Source organism: Bubalus kerabau, chromosome 1 (assembly GCF_029407905.1).
Source record: "Bubalus kerabau isolate K-KA32 ecotype Philippines breed swamp buffalo chromosome 1, PCC_UOA_SB_1v2, whole genome shotgun sequence".
Classification (NCBI taxonomy): Eukaryota; Metazoa; Chordata; class Mammalia; order Artiodactyla; family Bovidae; genus Bubalus; species Bubalus kerabau.
In genome coordinates, this window is record NC_073624.1 from 206,780,400 (window position 1) to 206,800,628 (window position 20,229).

Consider the following 20,229-nt stretch of genomic DNA (forward strand, 5'->3'; position numbering starts at 1 on the left):
GTGGCGGCAGGGATGCTTGTCCCCCCCCACCCCCCGGCCAGTGTCCTCCGCCAAGCACAGTGCCTGGACAAGGTGAGCAATCAGTTCCTGTCCATTGAAGGGACACAGACAAGTCAGGGGACCCCAGGAGGGCCCTGTGACACCAGGTCACATTCCTGGGGGGCTCAGAGGCCTGTTCCATCTCAGAGACAGCCACGTGTTATTTTACTTCCCCCTATTTTCCTGATGTGGAAACTGAGGCTGAGAAGAGCTGGAATGGGAACACAGGTCTTCCTGGCTGTGACACCTTCCCGGGATGGTGGTGGTGAAGAGTGTTGAGAAGAACCTGAGGGAAGGCTCTAGGGAAGTTGTTGCAGAGCAGAGAGGGGAAGTGGGGCCTGTTACTCCCTGAACTCAAGCCCAGTGGAAGTGGTCAGGCAACCCTCAACTCCATAAAAACAAATACAGTTGGGGCCATGGAGTGAAGGTCAGGGGAAGAGGTGAGCTCCCCGTCACTGGAGCTGTGCAAACTGTGGCAGAGCAGCCCTCTGGAAGGGGTCCTTTAGAGAGAATGTGTGCTCTGGGAAGGGGCTCAGAGCAGGGAGCGAGGGCAGGGACCGGGGCTGGGGTTTGTCCTACCCCTGCGATTTTGACTATTTTACATAGCTCCTGGTCCTAGGCAGAGAGACCAGGCTAGCTCCCTTGGTCTGGGGTGGGCCTGGAGCCTTGGGCAGAGGTGCCCATCTCTCCTCCTACCAACTAGGTCCCTAGTGATCGCACCACACCATTACAAAACTAACATTCTGTGAGCCTTCTCTCTGTGTTGGTCGTTGTGACTCTAAGCGCACGGCTTCATTTTCATCCTTACCACCACCTTCTGAGGTAGGTTTCATATATTACCCATAATTTACAGATGAGGAAACTGAGGATTCGGGAGATTCTGTAATTTGCCTCATTACAATTGAACTCAGCCCCTGATCCTGAACCTGGTTTCTTAGCAACTACATTTTAATAGTCATGTCAAGTGCCATCCAACATCCTGTAGCATCTTTTTCTTGGAGACACACAAGAGGTAAAACCTATTAGGTATTAGGAATTGCAGCACAACTCCCAGATCCTAGTGAGCTTTCTCTCTCTCTCTGTATGTATGTATGTGCGTTGGATGGATGTTGGACTTAATGGATCCCAGATCGTGTTTCCCTCTTTGCCTTGCTTGCTTGGAAGCTCAGAACCCAATTCATGGCCCACCTCTGACAATTATCTGGAATGTCAAGGCAAATATTTAAATGTTTTATGGACTCTATAGGGGCTAACTTCTCGTTTTTTTCATTGTTTTTTCCTTCATCCAGGTTTCTTCACTTTTTAAGCTTATTGTAGCACATATTTTTCCAATTTTAAAAAATTATGGTAAAATAAATAATATTAAATTTACTCTCTTAACCATTTTCAAATATACAGTTGTATTAAGGACACTCATATATTGTTGTATGTCACTGCTATTCATCTCCAGAACTCATTCCACCTTACAAAACTGAAACTCTATACCCACTGAACAATTACTTCCCGTTCCTCCCTCTCTGGCCCCTGGTAAGTAGCATTCTCCTTTCTGTCTGCGATTTTGACTATTCTAAATAGCTCCAATAAGTAGAATCAATTTGTGTCTTTATGTGACTGGCTCATTTCACTTAGCATAACAAGGTCCATTTATATCACAATGGGTTGAAATTCTCTCCCTTTTTAAGGCTAATAGTCCATTGTATGTATAGACCACATTTTGCTTACTCATCCTATACTTTGGCCACCTGATGCAAAGAGATGACCCATTGGAAGAGACCCTGATACAGGGAAAGATTGAAGGCAGGAGGAGAAGGGAACAACAGAGGATGAGATGGTTGGATGGCGTCATTGACTCAATGGACATGGGTTTGAGCAACCTCCAGGAGATGGTGAAGGACAGGGAAGCCTGGTGTGCTGCAGTCTATGGAGTCGCAAAGAATCGGACACGACTGAGCAATTGAACAACAACAACAAACCCATCTGTCCATGGACACTTGGATTGTTTCCGTGTTTTAGTTATTGTGACTAGCGCTGCTATGAACATGGGTGTGCACACAGCATATGTATTTTGATAATTTGTTTTAAAATTGGGGGTTTGGGAAACAAACATTCTGTTAAAGTGTCTGTCATATCATAACTGCCTGATACATATATCTATTGAGTGTAAGTCAAGTGTGACTCCTGCCCACGAGGAGAAGGCCACCCAGGATGATGACGGGATAGTGGCATGTTGCTGGGCAAGCTACGGATTCAGTGCCCTGCGAGCTCAGACAACTGGTGGGCGGGGTCCATGCTGTGTTCCAGGCCCCATGCCAGGAACAGTATTTCAGTGATCTGGTTTTATCCTCACAAGAATCCTATGAAGTAAGTAATACTATTCTCTCCAAATTATGAATGCAGATGTCCAATAGCATGCTATGGGGAGAAGTGGGAACTCCAGGAGGCTTAACAGGGAGTTGGCCAAACCAGGTTCAAACTCTTCTCTCTCTTACCTTAACTCTGTCTGTGCCCCTTCCTTAGCACCTGGGTAGGGTGGTGTAGGGATGAGGAACTTCCTGCCTCAAGGGCACTATAATCAGGAAAGATTAATTCAACCAGACATAGCAGAAAAAGGAATGTATTGATTCTGTAACTGAAGAGTCTTGTGATGGCTTCAGGTGTGGGTATATCCAGGGGCTCGCATAAGTCATGAGGAATTCATCTGTCTCCATTTTTTGGTTCTGCTTTAACTCAGTCTTGGGTTATTTCTCAGTAGCCTTTTCCCTCATGGTAGTAAGACAGACAGCTGTTGGAAGTCACTTTCTCAGGCTTGGACATCCCAGCGGGGAGGAATGAGGTTCTTGTTCGTAACAGTTCCAACAAAAGTCTTTTATTTGAGTCTCATCAGTTCTATCTGACCCAATTTTGGTCACATGCCCAAACCCAAACCAGAAGCTCTGGCCAGAGAGGTGCTGTGCCTGGCCTCATCATACGCCCTCCATGGGGGTAAGGAGGGGTTAGGTGAGGAGGTTCCACAGAGGAAAACTGGGTCTTGTCACCAGAGAAGCCAGAAGAGCTGCTGGGCGGCCAGAACAGGGGGTGGGTAGGAAGTGTGGAGGATGCCCTGCTGGGTGAGGAGACGTGGGGAGGGGTGAGGCAGGCCGGGAGAACTCTTCTCTCATCGAAGGCTTTGATGCTGTCGTCAGAGCCAGTTCCTGGCTTCTGGTCACTTCTCCTTTCTGAGCTCCATGATCCTTTTCTGCAGCACACCAGGCTCCCCTGTCCCCATCTCCCAGAGTTTGCTCAAATTCATGTCCACTGAGTTGGAGATAAAGCATACTGTGGGTGCTCAGTGAATTTGATTCTAGCTCCTCTCAAGAGGCACGACCTCCTCCCCCCAGGACTTTCCTGGAACTGAGAGCATATTTGCATCTCATGGTCTCTTTTGGTTGTTCCAGGCCTCACTGAATGCCCTTCCTGGCCTGAGTGTCTCCCTGGCCGCCCTCGCCTGCCTCTAGGGTAGGAGGACCCAGCCCCCCATGGTCCAGACACAGGCAGCCCGGCTGTGTGGCTCAGGGAAGGGAAGTGATTTAAAATCAGCTCCGGTGGGGTGGCGGGGGGTGGGGGTGGATGAACCCTGGGGGAGGGTGGGGGCCTCAAAGGAGGGCGCCCATCATGGTTGCCTTCACTGCTCTCTGAAGACCTCATGTTGGATTATCACACTGTTTTACTACTTCCCTCCCAGAACCTATTACCCTTCTCACCTCCCTCACAGGTCCTCTGCCACTGAAGGATCTTGTAGCAGGGAGGATATGGAGGGCCCAGATGTCACCTGCCTCCACACACAGGTGCCCCAGGGCCGGGGCCCGGTTCCTACCTCCTGTGGGCTCGGCTCTGCTGGGCGCTGGCTCTCGGGGCTTAGGCCTCTGGGCCTGGGAGCAGGGGGTCCTCGCCTCAGTCGTGCCCTTGTACCCCCTCTTCGGCTGTGGCCCGGTTCTCCTGAGTAGTCCTTCCCATCCCCAGAGGTGTGGTCTCTCTCAGGGTTAATGATTTCTCACGGGAGGTGGAGATGGTGCCAAAGTCTGCTGCCTGTGCCACTGCAGGCCCCAGACGGTGCCCACCTGGCCCCAGCGCACATCCGCTGCCTCCGGGGCCCCTCCTGGGGGTGCGCAGGTAGGGATGGCACAGCTTCTCTGCAGCAGGGGTGCGGGGTCTCCGGGCCAGGGGTATGGACCGAGTGGGGTCTCTGGGGCCACGGTGAGCTTTGTGGGGGTCTCCCCCTCAGCTGGGTGGGGGCGCTGGGTGGAGGAAGCGAGCACTGGGGCCCAGGTGGGTGTACCTGGAGTGAGTCCCAGCCTGGCCACAGGGCCTTGGTGTCTTCTGCAGTGTAGAGCTAGTAATACCTATTCCCAAGGCCCTGATGGCCCCCTTTCCTTCCAAGGCCTTAGGCGATTTGGATCCAACAGGTTTCTTCTCAGGACAGAAGGGAGGCAGGTCCCCTAGAGGAGTGAGTTCAGCTGCCTCAGGCCCCTTTCATGGGAAGCTTGAGGGGTTGAAGACACGGTGGCTGAGCCAGGCAGCACTAGCGCTCAGGGAAGAAGGACTGGGCTCCAACTCCAACGGCTTGGGTTCAGATTCCAGTTCCCTCCTGACTTTGAGTGGCCTCCGTGACTCTTCTGGGCCTCAGTTTCCTCATCTGTAGAATGGGGATGGTTATAGTGCAGGAAAGACCCTGGAGAGCCCCAAGGAATTTGGCCTGTGATCAGTAACGAAGCTCGGTGCCACCTCAGCCGGACTAGGAAGTGTCCAGCCGTTACTCACTACAGACACCCTCCCCCCAAGCTCTGGCACATCCCCAGGCCCTGACACATCGCTTTGACCTGGGGAACCAGGTAGAGACTCAGCTGAGAGCTGGGCCGGGCCTGGGCCTCTTCAGGAACTGCCGGGTTGGGGCACCAGACAGAAAGCAGGGGCCTGGAAAACACTGAAATCCAAATGATGGAGACAGGCCGTGACCCCTGTGCGGACTCTGGTTCTTGTCCAAACCCTGTTTCTCAGGAAGGAGACTGAGGCAGGAGGATGAGGGCCAGTCTGGGGCCCGTGAACTGCGGCCATCAAAACTCAGGGCCATCTGATTCCATGTGTGTTTGCCAGGGAAGCAGCCTGGAGCTGGGGCAGGAGGGCCCCGGTGGCATCAAGTGGACCCCAGACCAAGGCTTGCCAGGGAATCCTGGTTTGGGAACCAGTCTGGGCCTAACTTCTGGGGCATCCCTCTCTGAGCTTCTCTGGACTATGATTTCCTCACCTGGACCCTGGAATGTTGATTGCTTACAGATGGGAAATATCTATGAGAAATAAACAAGAAGGCGAGAAAGCGAAAGTGGGAGTCTGCGGTCAGTTGGAGGTGGTGGTATGGCTGGTGGTGGAGCCAGCCCACAGGGATGGGCCTGTGGGCGAGGAGGCCACTTCCCTCTCTGGCCCTCCTGGAGGGCCCAGGCTGTCTTGGGTCCCCATTCCCAGTACCTCCAAATTCTAAAATGTCTTGGAGCTGTGGGCTGTTGAGAGCTGTTTGCCGCGGGGGTGGCTACGCCTCTTCCAACCCAACATGACTCCCAAGGGCCTGCACGTCTCAGAGGGTGGAGGCCAGAGTCACTCTAATTCTGCGTCCTCTGTGAACCCTTCTCAAGCACCTTTTGAGGGTAGGGGAAGGGGAGGAGTAGAGGGATGTCGGGGAGAGGGGTTGGGGGAAGAGAAGCTGTAATTTCTAGAATGTACCTAGTCCTATTTTTCAGAAGGCAAACTGAGAGGCAGAGAGGAGCAAAGCAGAGCCCCGGGCTCAGCTGTACAGGGACTGGGCCCTTGAAGAAGGCTGAGCCTCCTTCACTCTCAGGCTTCCGCCTGGGGCTGCCAAGCAAAGTTGAGGCCTGGGGAAGGGACTGGCCTGGACTCTGTTGGGTCCCCTCCCCAGTCAGGCCCTTGGGCGACTCCATTCACTTCTTTTTTTTTTTTAATTGAAGTATAGTATCTGCAATGTTGTATTAGTTTCAGGTATACAGCAAAGTGATTCAGTTATATATACATATATATCTTTATATGGGGCTTCCCTGGTGTCTGGGTGGTAAAGAACCCACCTGCTAGTACAGCAGCTGCAGGAGACACGGGTTCGATCCCTGGATCTGGAAGATTCCCCTGGAGAATGAAGTGGCAACCCATTCCAGTATTCTTGCCTGAAGAAGCCCCTGGACAGAGGAGCCTGGCAGGCCATAGTCCATTGGGTTGCAGAGTCAGACATGACTGAGCATGCATGCATACACACATATATGTAATCCTTTTTCATATTCTTTTCCCTTATAGTTTTCACAGAATATGTGGGTATAATTCCCCGTGCTGTACAGCAGGTCCTTGTTGGTTATCTGTTTTGCTCCACTCACTTCCTGTTCATCTGTGCCTGCTCTGTCTCTTACTCCTGCTGGCTACCAGAAGCTTAGGGGCCAGTGCAGGGGCCGCCAACGCCTGTTCTTGGCTCCACACCTAACCTGGCCTTGGAGGATAGACAGAATCTGCACATATGCAGAAGATGGGGGAAGGTGTTCTGGGCGGAGGGAAGGGTATATGCAAATATCTGGAGGAGGGAAAACAGGTGTGGCCTGAGGATTGGATGCCTGGAGAGCAAGGGTGAATGGAGCCAGCGGCTGTGAGGCCCTGCTTGCTCGCCTGGCGCCTGGGGGAGAGACAGGAAGTGGGTTCCGCAGCCAGCGGGAGCCATGGCGGAGGCTTGAGCGTGGGAGTGGCTGTGCCAGTGACGCGGGAAGGCTCCCTGTTGGGGCAGGTTCAGCCTGTGCCTTCCCAGCTCACGCAGGCTCTGTGCATTTTTCTCAGGTGACCGAATCCAGGTTGTTAGAACTTTGGCCTCATGATGATCAGACGAGCGTGTGTCTATCATGAGCGTGTGTCTCCCATGACGAGGAGGAGGCAAGACTGCGTGAAACCCAGGGCCCTGGCATGGCAGGGAGAAGGAGCACTGGACCAGGGAGGCAGAGGGGTGGAGTGGCGTGTTGAGCAGGAGCCGGAGCCTCCCTGGGACTCAGGCCTAAAGGGCTTGACAGCCCTCTCTTCCCTCCCCAGGAACGAGGCAGGCTCAACTCAGGGGAAAGACTTTGTGCCTTACCCAAATGTAACAGGTCACTCTGCTCTGAGGGTGGGTCACAGGCTTCTTGAGGGCCCGTGAGAATGGGAGGGGGTGTCAGAAGAAATTTTGATGAAAGATGAGTAAAGCTGGATGTGGGAAGGGGACGTGGGGGTGGAGTCTCAGGGACCCTGCAGAATGAAGCCCCTAATTAAGGCTGTTCTGCCTCTGCCTGGACCCCGGGGCTTTGCACAGGCCTGTGGGGAGGGCATGGCCGAAGGGAAAGAGAAAACCAGAAGCCTAGCAGAGGACAGCACGCAGGTCCTGCTCTGGGTTCTGATCCTGTTACTGAGTCACGTCCCTTCCTGTCTAGGACCGCGGTGTGCTAAGAACTCAGTGGTAATGAGAGCAAAGTTCTAGCCACATTGGCCATCCAGCCAGCTCCCTTCCCCTCAGGACTGGAGCCCAGGGCAGGAGTCTCTTCTAATTGCACTTCAACTTGGGTGAGGTGCACACTTACTGGCAAATGGTCTTGTGGCTCTGAGTTCACCTCTCAAGGAGGGCAATGGAGAGAGAAAAAGAGGTGAGGGGGTTAAGTCCAAGATCACACCCCCAAGGGGGTGCCGGGGCTAGCTTCTTCCGGGCAGGGTTAAGTGCCCTGAATTTTGCTCATACAATGGATGCTGGGAAACTGCCAGCATCACCAAAACCCTAATCTGTCTTCATCTCCTCTGTCAGCCCACCACCATCACCGCCACCAGCTCCAACCGCATCCCCCCGACCCCCGCATCACCACAAGGGTCACTGTTAAATCCATCCCCACCTCATCCCTACCACCATCACCACTTCTGTCCCCTCTGCCATCCCTGTCCCCAGCCAGCCCCCAGGCCACCTATTCCTCACCATGTGCGTCCATGCGCTGCTGCTGCTGCTAAGTTGCTTCAGTCGTGTCTGACTCTGTACGACCCTATGTACTGTAGCCCGCGAGGCTCCTCTGTCCATGGGATCCTCCAGGCAAGAATACTGGGGTATTGCCATGCCCTCCTGCAGGGGATCTTCCCCCCCCTCCAGGGATGGGATGGCTGTTACGTCCACCCTCACTGGCAGGCGGCTTCTTTACCACTAGTTCCACCCGGACCTGAGTCCCACCTCCATCATGCCAGCACCTCACATGGAATAATAATCTTTGTTTCGCTGATGACTGTGGCTCAGCACTCAAGATTCTGAGGACTGAGGGCTTATTAACTCCTCCCAAGAAACCAGGTCCATCCGCATTTCCCAACCTGGCTGAGCGTAACCCTGCTGTCCTGCACGTGGGTTGTCCCCAGCTATCATATTTGGGGACCTTGGCAAGCCAGGGGTTTTCACAGCCGCTTCCCCAGGGGCACTGGCTAGAGTTCCATTGCAGATAATGACCCAGAAATATAGTCCTTGGCATCATCCACAAGAACAGCCCTGCCCTGTTTTTGACGTCTACACTCAATCTCAGGGCATGGCCAGGGTTGGGGGCACAGAGGGAGACGGGAGCATTTTCTGTGGTGACTGCATGGGGAGTAGCAGTCAGAAGGTGAAGATGGCCCCACAAGATGCAAAAGAAAGGATTTGCATTTGCCAAACACCTCCTGTATGCCAGGCACTGAGCTGGCGTGTTCTACTGCCATTTACCTGCCCCCACCCAAATTACCACTTATTGGAGGTATCATTCCCATTCTACAGATGAAGAAACAAGCTCAGGGAAGCTCAGTGAACTGCTCAGCACAGCTGGGTAGCTTCTCAGTTCTGTAAGCACAACCAAGGCTCTTCACTCCTCTGAGCTTTACTTTCCCCATCTGTAAAGTGGGTATAATGGTTTCTACCCTGAAATGTTCTTGTGAGAATTAAACAGCACCCAGCCCAGGGTCTGGCACATCGTAGGTGTTCCTTTCGTGGCAACGTTTGCTGTTCATCACCGTGATGTCTAAAGGCTGCCAAACATTCTGCCAAGGGCTTGACCACATTTTTCTTAGCATTTGCTTGTGTTTCATGTGTAGGTTACTTCCGTTTTCCAAGGTTAGAAATCATCGCTTGTGAGGAACAACTTTTCTGCAAAAAGTTTCTCTATTTTAGGTTAGTTAGATTACTGGATGTAAGAGGGCAAATGTTTTAAAGATATTGAGTCCATAGCTGAACAGGGGTTTTCCTCTTGTGCTGGGATCTGGGGGGAAGGGGAGGGCTGCACCCTTCCCTCTGTGCACAGAAGAGACGGGGGCCTTGAGCTTGGAGAACTCTGTTTGAATCCCACTCACTCTTAGCTGTGAGATCCTCAGCGGATCAGTCTGAGCCCCAGTTTCTCTGTCCATCAAAGTAGATTAAATTATGTGACTTCCTAACATCCAGTCTCCAAAATATATCTCTACTCTCACCCTTCCTCTCCAGCCCTGGGACACCATTTCAGTCCACTGGCCCACGGAAGCCAAAAGATCTTTAAGAGAAGTAAATGAGTCCTGTCACTCCCCTGCTCCCCTGGAACAAGCTTCTGTTTATCTTAGAATAAAACAAAACATGTCTTACAGGGCCCAGCATGATCTGGCCCCTGTCTCCTTCTCCAACCCCATCTCCCACCCTCTCCACTCTGTTCCTGTGCTCCACCCTCACAGTCCCTCTTTCAATTCCTGGGACATACCTCATTCTCATCTGCTCCGGGGCCATCTCTTGTATTATTCATACAACCTGGAAGAACCCTGTAACAGTGATCTCCCTATCCAAGTAACATGAATATTTATTGTAAACATTTCAAATAATACTACAAGGTTTAGAACAAAAACCAGCCTCTGAGTTGCTTTCAGTTCAGTCGCTCAGTCGTGTCCGACTCTGCCATCCCATGGACTGCAGCACGCCAGGCTTCCCTGTCCATCACCAACTCCCGGAGCTTACTCAAACTCATGTTTGTCAAGTCGGTGATGCCATATAACCATCTCATCCTCTGTCATCCCCTTCCCCTCCTGCCTTCAACCTTTCCCAGCATCAGGGTCTTTTCCAATGAGTCAGTTCTTTACATAAGGTGGTCAAAGTATAGAGCTTCAACTTCAGCATCAGTCCTTCACGCCAGTGAATATTCAGGATTGATGTCCTTTAGAATTGACTGGTTTGATTTCCTTGCAGTCCAAGGGATTCTCAAGAGTCTTCTCCAACACCACAGTTCAAAAGCATCAATTCTTCTGTGCTCAGTTTTCTTTATAATCCAACTTTCACATCCATACATGACTACTGGAAAACCCATAGCTTTGACTAGATGGACTTTTGTTGGGAAAGTAATGTCTCTGCTTTTTAATATTGTGTCTAGGTTGGTCATAGATTTTCTTACAAGGAGCAAGTGTCTTTTAATTTCATGGCTGCAGTCACCATCTGCAGTGATTTAGGAGCCCAAGAAAATAAAGTCTGTCACTGTTTCCATTGTTTCTCCATCTATTTGCCATGAAGTGATGGGACTGGATGTCATGATCTTGTTTGAATGTTGAGTTTTTAAGCCAACTTTTTCACTCTCCTTTTTGACTTTCATCAAGAGGCTGTTTGGTTCTTCTTCACTTTCTGCCATAAGGGTGGTGTCATCTGCATATCTGAGATTATTGATATTTCTCCTGGCAATCTTGATTTCAGCTTGTGCTTCACCCAGCCCAGCATTTCTCATGATATACTCTGCATATAAGTTAAATAATCAGGGTGACAACATACAGCCCTGATGTACTTACTCCTTTCCCAATTTGGATCCAGTCCGTTGTTCCATGTCTGGTTCTAACTGTTGCTTCTTGAGCTGCATACAGATTTCTCAGGAGGCAGATAAGGTGGTCTGGTATTCCCACCTCTTTAAGAATTTTCCACAGTTTGTTGTGATCCACACAGTCAAAGGCTTTGGCATAGTCAATAAAGCAGAAATAGATGTTTTTCTGGAACTCTCTTGCTTTTTCCATGATCCAGAGGATGTTGGCAATTTGATCTCTGGTTCCTCTGCCTTTTCTAAATCCAACTTGTACCTCTGAAAGTTTTTAGTTCACGTACTGTTGAAGCCTAGCTTGGAGAATTTTGAGCATTACTTTGATAGTGTGTGAGATGAGTGCAACTGTGCAGTAGCTTGAACATACTCTGGCCTTGCCTTTCTTTGGGATTGGAATGAAAACTGACCTTTTCCAGGCCTGTGGCCACTGCTGAGTTTTCCAGATTTGCTGGCGTATTGAGTGCAACACTTTCACAGCATCATCTTTCAGGATTTGAAATAGCTCAACTGGAATTCCATCACCTCCACTAACTTTGTTCATAGTGATGCTTCCTAAGGCCCACTTGACTTCACATTTCAGGATGCTTTATTTCCACATTTTTGTTTGATTTGGTTTGGATTTTTCAGTGTCTGGGTTTTTTTAGCAAGTTTCCATAATTTGATGTGCTTGCTTGTTTCCATGGTGTAAATACTTCCATCCCTGATGATTTCAAGCTGCGACATAATCCCAATCAGTTTGCAAAATTCCTGAAAAGATGGCAGTTTTCAGTACAGCACCCTGGCTCTAACTAAGAAGGAGACTCTACAAAGTCGACTGGGGACCTGTGGGACTTGCTTCCTGGATGTGGAAGGATCCAACAGAGGCCCCACATTTCAGAATCTGTAGGGGTTTTCTCTTAGGTGGGTCAGCTCTCTCTAATTTTTTATTTCTGGTTGTTGGGGGAGAGGTCATATTGGTCAGTGCTCTTGGGATTGATTGGGGGAAAGGAGCTGAGGGAGTCACCATTTAGAGTGTGGTCTTTCACTTAACGCCCTGTCTTGCTATGGTGCCCCTATCTCCACCAGGCCAAGGGTCCCTGAATCCAGATCTGTCTGATTCAAGCTCCCCAGGAAGCAGCCTCCTTGCGCTCTAGGGTGGGGATGAGGAAATAATGTTTGGAATCTAATTGATTCTTGTGCAGCGAGTCTCCTGCCTCCAGGCCACTCCACACCTCTGCTTCTGAGGGTCCTAAGCTTCCATCCTGCAGGCTTGCTGTGGTTTTGAGCTTGTTTCCTGGGCTTCCCTGGTGGCACAGACAGTAAAGACTCCACCTGCAATGCAGGAGACCTGGGTTCAATCCCTGGGCTGGGAAGATCCCCTGGAGAAGGAAATGGCACCCTTCTCCAGTATTCTTGCCTGGAGAATTCCATGGACAGAGGAGCATGGGGGGCTCCAGGCCATAGTGTTGAAAAGTGTCAGACATAACTGAGCGACTTTCACTTCACTGCCTGTGGGTGCTCCTTACCCCCATCCTTACTCTGGTGTGAACCATCATTAGCTTGATAAGGTGATCATCTCTCATCAATTCATTCCAATTCTAAACTCTTTACCTACATTTTAGTGGGGTTTCAAGAGGAAGGACGGTGTTGAACTGTCAGTGTTTAACAGGAACCTCCCTCCACCATGCCTCATACAACATCTCTTCTCACCCCTCATATCTCTGCTGACTCTTCACCTCCTCAGAGACTCCACCCGATGTGTTCCCATTATCCGCTCCTGCAAAACAAGCCACACCAAGGCTCACTGGCAAACAGCAACAACAGTCATTTATTATGCTGAGGAATCTGCCATTTGGACAGGGCTCAGCAGGGATGGCTCATGGAGGAGGAGGAACCATTTCAGGGTGGTTCACTTGCATGGCTTGCTTACGTAGATGGGCTTTGCCTGTCAGCTGGAGCTTGAAGGGCCTGTGGGCCAGGCGCTTTGCTTCCTCTCCACATGAACCTCTTCAAGGAGCTGCTTGGGATCCTGTACAGCATGGCTGCTGAGTCCCAAGAGTGAGTGTTCCAAGAGGCAGGAAGGGGAAACTCCCAATATCATGAGACCTGGGTCTGGAAACTGGCACAATAGAATCAATATTCTATTGATTAGTCAGTGAACCTGCCCAGATGTCTTAATCATAAAACACGTAGGATTTTTATTTTTTTAATTGAGATATAGTTGATGTATGATATTATATGTTTCAGGTATACAACATAGTAATTCATAATCTTTAAAGGTTATATTCCATTTGTAGCTATTAAAAAATGTTGGCTATATTCCCTGTATTGTACAATATATCCTTTTACCTTATTCATTTTCTACCTAGTAGTTTGTACTTAATCCACTACCCTTTTCTTGCCCCCCCCTTACCTGTCCCCACTGGTAAACACTAGTTTGGTCCCTGTATCTGTTTCTTTTTTGTTATATTCACTAGTTTGTTTTATTTTTTAAATTCTATATCATATAGTGTTTGTCTTTCTCTGTCTGACATTTCACTTAGTACAATACCCTCCAAGTCCACCCATGTTATTGCAAATGGCAAGTTTTCATTATTTTTTATGGCTGAATAGTATTCCACATATATACATGCCACATCTTCTTTATTCATTCATCTGTGGTTTGTTGATGGACAGTTAGGTTGCTTCCATATTTTGGCAATTGTAAGTGATGCTGCTGTGAACATTGGGTTGCATTTGTCTTTTTGAATTAGTGTTCATTTTTTCAGATATATCCTCAGGAGTAGAATTTCTCGATCATATGGTAGTTCTATTTTTAATTTTTTGAGAAACCTCCATGCTGTACTCCATAATGGCTGCACCAATTTACATTCCCACCAACAGTGTACAAGGGTTCCCTTTTCTCCGCATTCTCATCAACATTTGTTATTTGTGTTCTTTGTGATGATAGCAGTTCTGACACTTGTGAAGTGATATCTCATCGTGGCTTTAATTTGCATTAATCTGATGATGCTCAACACGGAACATCTTTCCGTGTGCCTGTTGGCCATCTGTATGTCTTCTTTGGAAAAATGTCTGTTCTCATCTTCTGCCCATTCTTTGTTGTTGTTTTTTTTTTATATTAAGTTGTGTGAACTGTTTATGTATTTTGGATACTAAGCCATCGTCAGTCACATCATTTACAAATATTTTCTCCTATTCCTTACTTTGTCTTTTCTTTTTGTCTTTCCTTTTCTGTACAAAAGCTTTTAAGTTTAATTAGGTCCTGTTTGTTTATTTTTACTTTTGTTTCCTTTACTTTAGGAGACAGATCCAAAAAATATTGCTACAATTTATGTCAAAGAGTGTTCTGCCTATGTTTTTTACAAGGAGGTTTATGATTTCCAGTCTTGCATTTAGGTCTTTAATCCATTTTGAGTTTATTTTATATATATGGTGTGAGAATTTTCTAATTTCATTCTTCACATGTACCTATCCAATTTTCCCAGTGCTGGTTATTGAACAGACTGTCTTTTTTCTATTGTATATTCTTGTGGGACTTTTCTTTCTTGGCTGTCCTGCATGGCTTGTGGCAATTTAGTTCCCTGGGCAGGAAATGAACCCAGGGCTTCGGCAGTGAAAGCTTGGCATCCTAACCATTGAACTGCCAGGTAATTTCCTGAGAGTTTTAATTTATGCAGATGATGGAGTGATGACCTGGAGAAGCTAAACCCATTGAAGGAAGATTTTATTACTCACTGTTTCCTAGAGGAAAGGGGCTGCCAGACGATGCTGGGCCACTTGGGGAAGCCCCAGGGTTAGCCAGGAGGCAGGAGGGGCCAGGGGAGAGCAGGGCTCAGAGCGCTTACTGCGTTTTCCATGGGAAGGAAGCTGTAGGTTAACCAGCTACAGAGGCTCAAGATTGGACAGTTTGACTAATTTTGGCAGCTCATAGGAGTCACCCTTAGTCATCTAGTACCTGGCCCTGGGGAGATTTAAAGCCCCAGGAATATTGGCTTGGTGTGTGAGAGTTGATAAAGGTGGCAGTTGGGAGTACAGGCTTTGAATTTGTTGGTTTATATGCAGGCAAATCATTTGTTACCTCTAGGAGTTACCTAGCCCTGAGATGGGCAGGCAGCCTCTCCCAGATCAGCAAGGCCTCTGAGATGTCAAATCATAAAATACAGAAAAAAAAAAAAACCACCATGAATGCATCATATTCAAGTGGAGCCGTTCTCAACTACTGCTAGGAGGAATGTTAAAAAGTCTACAGCCCAATTGATCTGCCAGACCACCTAAAGTCGTGTCCCTTTACTGTACCCTCACAATGCCTGAATTCTCTTCCTTCATAGCACTTAATGCAGTAAACAATTAGACAATATTTTCCTTGCTTGTTTGAAATTGAAAGTGCTAGTCAGACTCTTAGTAACCCCATAGACTGTAGCCGCCAGTCTCCTCTGTCCATGGAATTCTCCAGGCAAGAATACCGGAGCGGATTGCCATTCCTTTCTCCAGGGGCTCTTCCCAACCCAGGGAATGAACCCAGACCTCCTGCATTGCAGGCAAGTGCCTTACCATCTGAGCTACCAGGGAAGCCTTGACTGTTACACTCACCACTGTATACCCAGTGCTGAGAACAAGATCTGGCACATAGTGGATCTGGGACAGCCAATAAGTATTTGTTAGGGGAATGAATGGATAGATCAGGGTACTCAGCACATAGTAGGTGCACCGGAATGTCAGCATATTTTTTTTTTTTCATGTGGCTGTGTCAGGTCTCAATCGCGGCACGTGGGATCTTTGTTGAGGTATGTAAGATCCTTCCTTGTGGTGAATGGGCTCTCTATTGTGGCATGTGGCCTCCAGACTGCATGGGCTCAGTTGCTCCATGGCATGTGGTCTTAGTTCCCCAATCAGAGATCGAACCCATGTGCCCTGCTTTGGAGGGTAGATTCTCACTCTGTTTCTTTTATTAACTAATTAATTAATTTTTGGCTGCATTGGGTCTTCATTGCTGCGTGGGCTTTCTCTAGTTGTGGCAAGCAGGGGCTAAGCTTTGTTGCAGTGCGCTGGCTTCTCATCGTGATAGCTTCTCTTGTTGCAGAACTTGGGCTCTGACGCACAGGCTCAGTAGTTCTGACACATGGACTTAGTTGCTCTGCAACATGTGGGACCCTCCAAGACCAGGGATTGAACCAGTGTCCCCTGCATTGGCAAGTGGATTCTTCACCACTGGACCACTCAGGAAGTCCTGTTAGCAGATATTTAAAATTACCAACCCTGTCCATGCCTCAGCAGGTCTGGGCAAAGTGGGGGCAAAGATAACTCTGTGTTAAAGGGGGAAGGCTCAGGCTGGAACTGGATGGCAGGTTGCAGCAAGCCAAGCCCAGAAGAAAGTAGCCAGATTGGAGCCAGGGTCCCTCTGGCCGTCTCAAGGCTATTGACTGAGAGGGGCTTATGAAGTGACCAAGGCTGGCCAGGGCAGAATATGAGGTGTGCCTTTATTCCTCCATGATAATAAGAAAAAAAATTGCTGACGTTTTTGGCTCATTTACTTTGAGTCAGGCACAGTGGAAGCCTCCCACAGACCCTGTACTGGAGGTGCTACTATTATTCCCAGCTTACAGACAGGGGAGCTGAGGCCCAGAAAGGTTAAGTTACTTGCCCAAGATTGCATTGAATTTGCACCCAAGTTCTCTAGCCTATATGCTTACGCCTCACACCTGGCCCCCTCTCTCAGGTGTGTTCCACGTCAGGCCACCGGGGTTACAGTGATTCACAGGCACACTCTTTCATTCTATTCAGAAATGCCCTCTGAGCTTGCTGTGGGCTCATCCCTGGGCTCGGTCCTGGGATCAGAGAGATGAATCAGACCTGGACCTTACCTTCACATCTCTCCTGGTCTGAAAGGGAGAGGCTGATCTGCAAAAAGATAATGGGCCCTGAGAGCCACAGAGTTCAGGCTGGGATCTGAGCAGCACCTCGTGCGGTCTCTGAGCTGGAATAGGAATTCAGCCCCTCCCTGGAACATTGCAGGAGTGTCCGGAGGAACACAATCTTGGAACTGCTCACCAGGGAGGACCAGGCAGTAAGGAAAGGGAGGGCATTCCAGAAAAAGGACACTTCATATGCAGAGTGAGGGAAAGCAGAGTGGGCTCTGTAGGGAGAGGTGTGAGGGAGGGAGGCAGGGCATGGCTAGAGAGGAAGCTGGGGGCGGGGTGAGGGGGGCAGGGAGGGCAGTGGCGGCAGGGCTCAGGGTGTGGATGGTCCCGGGGAAGCCTTTTTGTACAGTTTGCCAAAAGGAGCCATTGTAAGGTTTGGAGCAGGCGAGGGAGGTGATTAGAGGAAGTGAGGAGGGATAATTTTGGTTGAGAGGACTGGATTAAAGAGAAGGAAGGGAAGGAGCCCTTGAGGAGGGCTGAGCCGGGGAGAGAAGAAGCCTGCTGTAGGATGGAGAATAAATGTAAGAGTTGCAGGAATTGGATTGAATGCAGGGCATTCAGGAGAGGGGGCATCAAGGGTGATGGGGAAGTGGGTGTCCCTGGGTGGGAACTCAGAAGGAGGGTTGGGCGGTGGGAGGGAGAGGCCTTCTGGTTTCTGGTCAAGGTTCAGCTTTGGAAGCCCTTCTGCCCCCCACGGAGGGCCCGTCATATGAAGTCCACTGTGGGTCCGGGTCCTTCCCTCTTGGTTCTCCCAGAGCTTTGGAGCCAGGCTCCTCTGGAAAATGGCAGGCCACTGGCCTCAGCACTGGGGCAGGACAGGGAGCTGCCTGGGACCCAGTTAGGGTGACTGACAATGACTGTGTTCTTTGGTGTACTTTTATTTTTATTTATTTATTTTTAGGGCTTCCCAGGTGGCCCTAATGGTACAGAACCCTCCTGACACTGCAGGAGATGCAAGAGATGTAGGTTTGACCCCTGGGTTGGGAAGATCCCCTGGAGGAGGGCACGGCAACCCACTCCAGTATTCTTGCCTGGAGAATCCCCATGGACAGGAGACTGGCAGGGCACAGTCCACGGGGTCACACAGAGTCAGACACGACTGAAGTGACTTAGCACACATGCACGCATTTAATTTTAATTGAAAGATAATTGCTTTACAGTATTGCATCGATTTCTACCAAACATCACCATGAATCAGCCATAGTTTTGTGCACTTTACAGCTTCAATTTATCTTTGAAAAGTTCACGTATTCACTTAGCACACAATTCAAAAGGCACAAAAGGCTATACAGTACGATGTCCTGTTTTATGGAATAATTACACAGATGCAGGCATGCAGCACACTTTCTTGACAGAGAGCAAGAAACATCTGTGGAACTATCTTGCTCTCCCTTGGCTTTGGTATCCATCATCTTTTGGGATGAAAGAACCTTGGCACTTCAGGTGTCTCTTGATGATAGTGAATCCAAGTCCCCCTCTTCCTGGACGAAGGACAGCTTCATCAACATAAGGCGACCAAGAAGACTGGGCCAGGCAGGGTCTTCCAATGGTCCCTGCCCAGCTCTCAGTCAGCAAGAGGAGCACAGAGTCCTTCCCATACTGACTTGACCCGGGACCCCTTCTGCTATGGGGCATCGTCCAGGGCTGGGGTTCCGTGGAGCACACTTTGAGAAAGGATGCCAAGGCAGCTATTTATTTTGTCAGCAAGTAGGACAAAGGACCCTGCCCACCCACAGAGTCTCTGGATGGTCCTGGACAAGTCACAGGGCCTCTCTAGGCCCCTGATTTTGAAGGACACTATTAGCTTGGAGAGTCGGACATGACTGAAGCGACTTAGCAGCAGCAGCAGCAGCATTAGCTTGGACACTTCAAATAGGCAAGGCAGTGTAGTGGTTGAGGGAATGGATTCTGGAGTCCAAAAGACCTGTGTTCAGAGCACGGTCTGACGCTGACTCTGTGTGGCCTCAGGCAAGCCCCCTCCTCTCTCAGACTTGGTTCTTTAGCAGTCACTTTGTCAGTTGTAGCAATAAGGAGATTATGCATCCAATATACCTGGGGCCATGCCTGCTACACAGTGGGTCCTGAACTCTGGGGTCAAGTTCAGGCTCAGTCTCAGGTTGAAGCTCTAGACCAGGCTCAGCTACCCTGCCCTCCCTCTCATGCCACACCCCCACTTTCCCTCCCGGGGCACATCTGGCAAATGGGCAGCATTTGATAGGGGCCTGGGGGAGAACCTTGAGTGATGGTGATGAGTGGGCCAGGGCTGGACCCACAGACAAGGCTCCACCAGAGGAGGGAGGACTGGGTTCCAGTGTCCCTTTCCTGACGTCTCTTCCCGCAGGTCCCTCCAGACATGATGGGGTGGCCGTGGCTGTCCTGCCTCTTGCTTCCTGCCCTTGTGGTGTCTGGTAGGTACCTCCCCTCTCCCATCAGCACTAACCTGGGGGCCCTCAGCAGAACCCTCCAGAAGGGCGGGCTGCTGCTCCATCAGCAAAAACCTAGCTGCTACGGCCCAGCTCTATGCTTGGCTGCCCTGGGGAGGCCTGGGGAGGAATCCAGCCCCAGACTGGTGAGCTGGGCTGAAGGCTGGCCTGGGACTGGTACGGGCTCCTGTGGGGGTAGATGGGATTCAGTCTTTCCAGAGGTGTCCAGATGTTCCCGCACCCCGTGTCCCTGCAGTGGCAGCCAACACGGCCCCAATGTTCGCATCCAACATGTCGATGGTGAGCCTGCCTGAAGATCTGCCAGTGGGTGAGTACAAGTTCCTGTGCCCAGATCATGCCAAACCCTCACCCATAAGAGGGCCCAGGGGTCTCCTGTGGGCTTGCTCCCCATCCCTGCAGCTCCACAGCACCTCATGGCCCAAAGATGTTTCCAGAAGTTTCTTCTTTTCAGCTTTTTGGTCAAAGACCCTCACACAGCATCAAATAATTAAGACCCACCCAAGAGAACACCCCTCCTGTTTCCCATCTCTTTCAGGCTTTCTGATTTTCCCAGGGAGAAAGTATCCATTCGGTACCATTATTTTTCTTCTGTCTCTCTCACTTGCTCATCTCTCTCCATCCCTTGCTATTTTTTTTTTTTTTTTTTTCTTAAACAGACAGAGAGAAGACTTGAGGCTCAGCGCCTTTCATGGACACATCTCATCAGAAGTCGACACCTTTGCTTTGCTTTTGTTGTCTTTGTACAGATACCTTCCATCTGTGGCGAGTGAGACAGGTTTTCCATGTACAGTAACAATCAAAAGTTCACTTCTAAAATAAATGTATTTATGTAAAATAGTAAGTCAATTAAAAGAAGGGTCATAAATAACGAGACATGGTTGGTAGTAAAGATCTTGGCAGTGCACAGGAGTGAATGACGTTCACAAAGCATTGTTTTGGATGAAGCCACAGGGACTGGATGCCAAATTCCCAGCAGGCAGGATGGGGGTTGAA

General features: G+C 49.7%; 1 protein-coding gene across 1 annotated transcript in view; it reads left to right on the plus strand.

Moving 5' to 3' along the window:
- The first annotated feature begins 16,800 nt into the window (after positions 1-16,800).
- Positions 16,801-20,229, plus strand: part of CDHR2 (cadherin related family member 2) — a 32,274-nt gene continuing 28,845 nt past the window's right edge. The window contains exons 1-3 of the mRNA XM_055566685.1: positions 16,801-16,938; positions 19,134-19,200; positions 19,472-19,543. Of these exons, the coding sequence (XP_055422660.1) occupies positions 19,146-19,200; positions 19,472-19,543 (127 nt within the window). The 5' untranslated portion in view covers positions 16,801-16,938; positions 19,134-19,145. The remainder of the gene's footprint in view (positions 16,939-19,133; positions 19,201-19,471; positions 19,544-20,229) is intronic.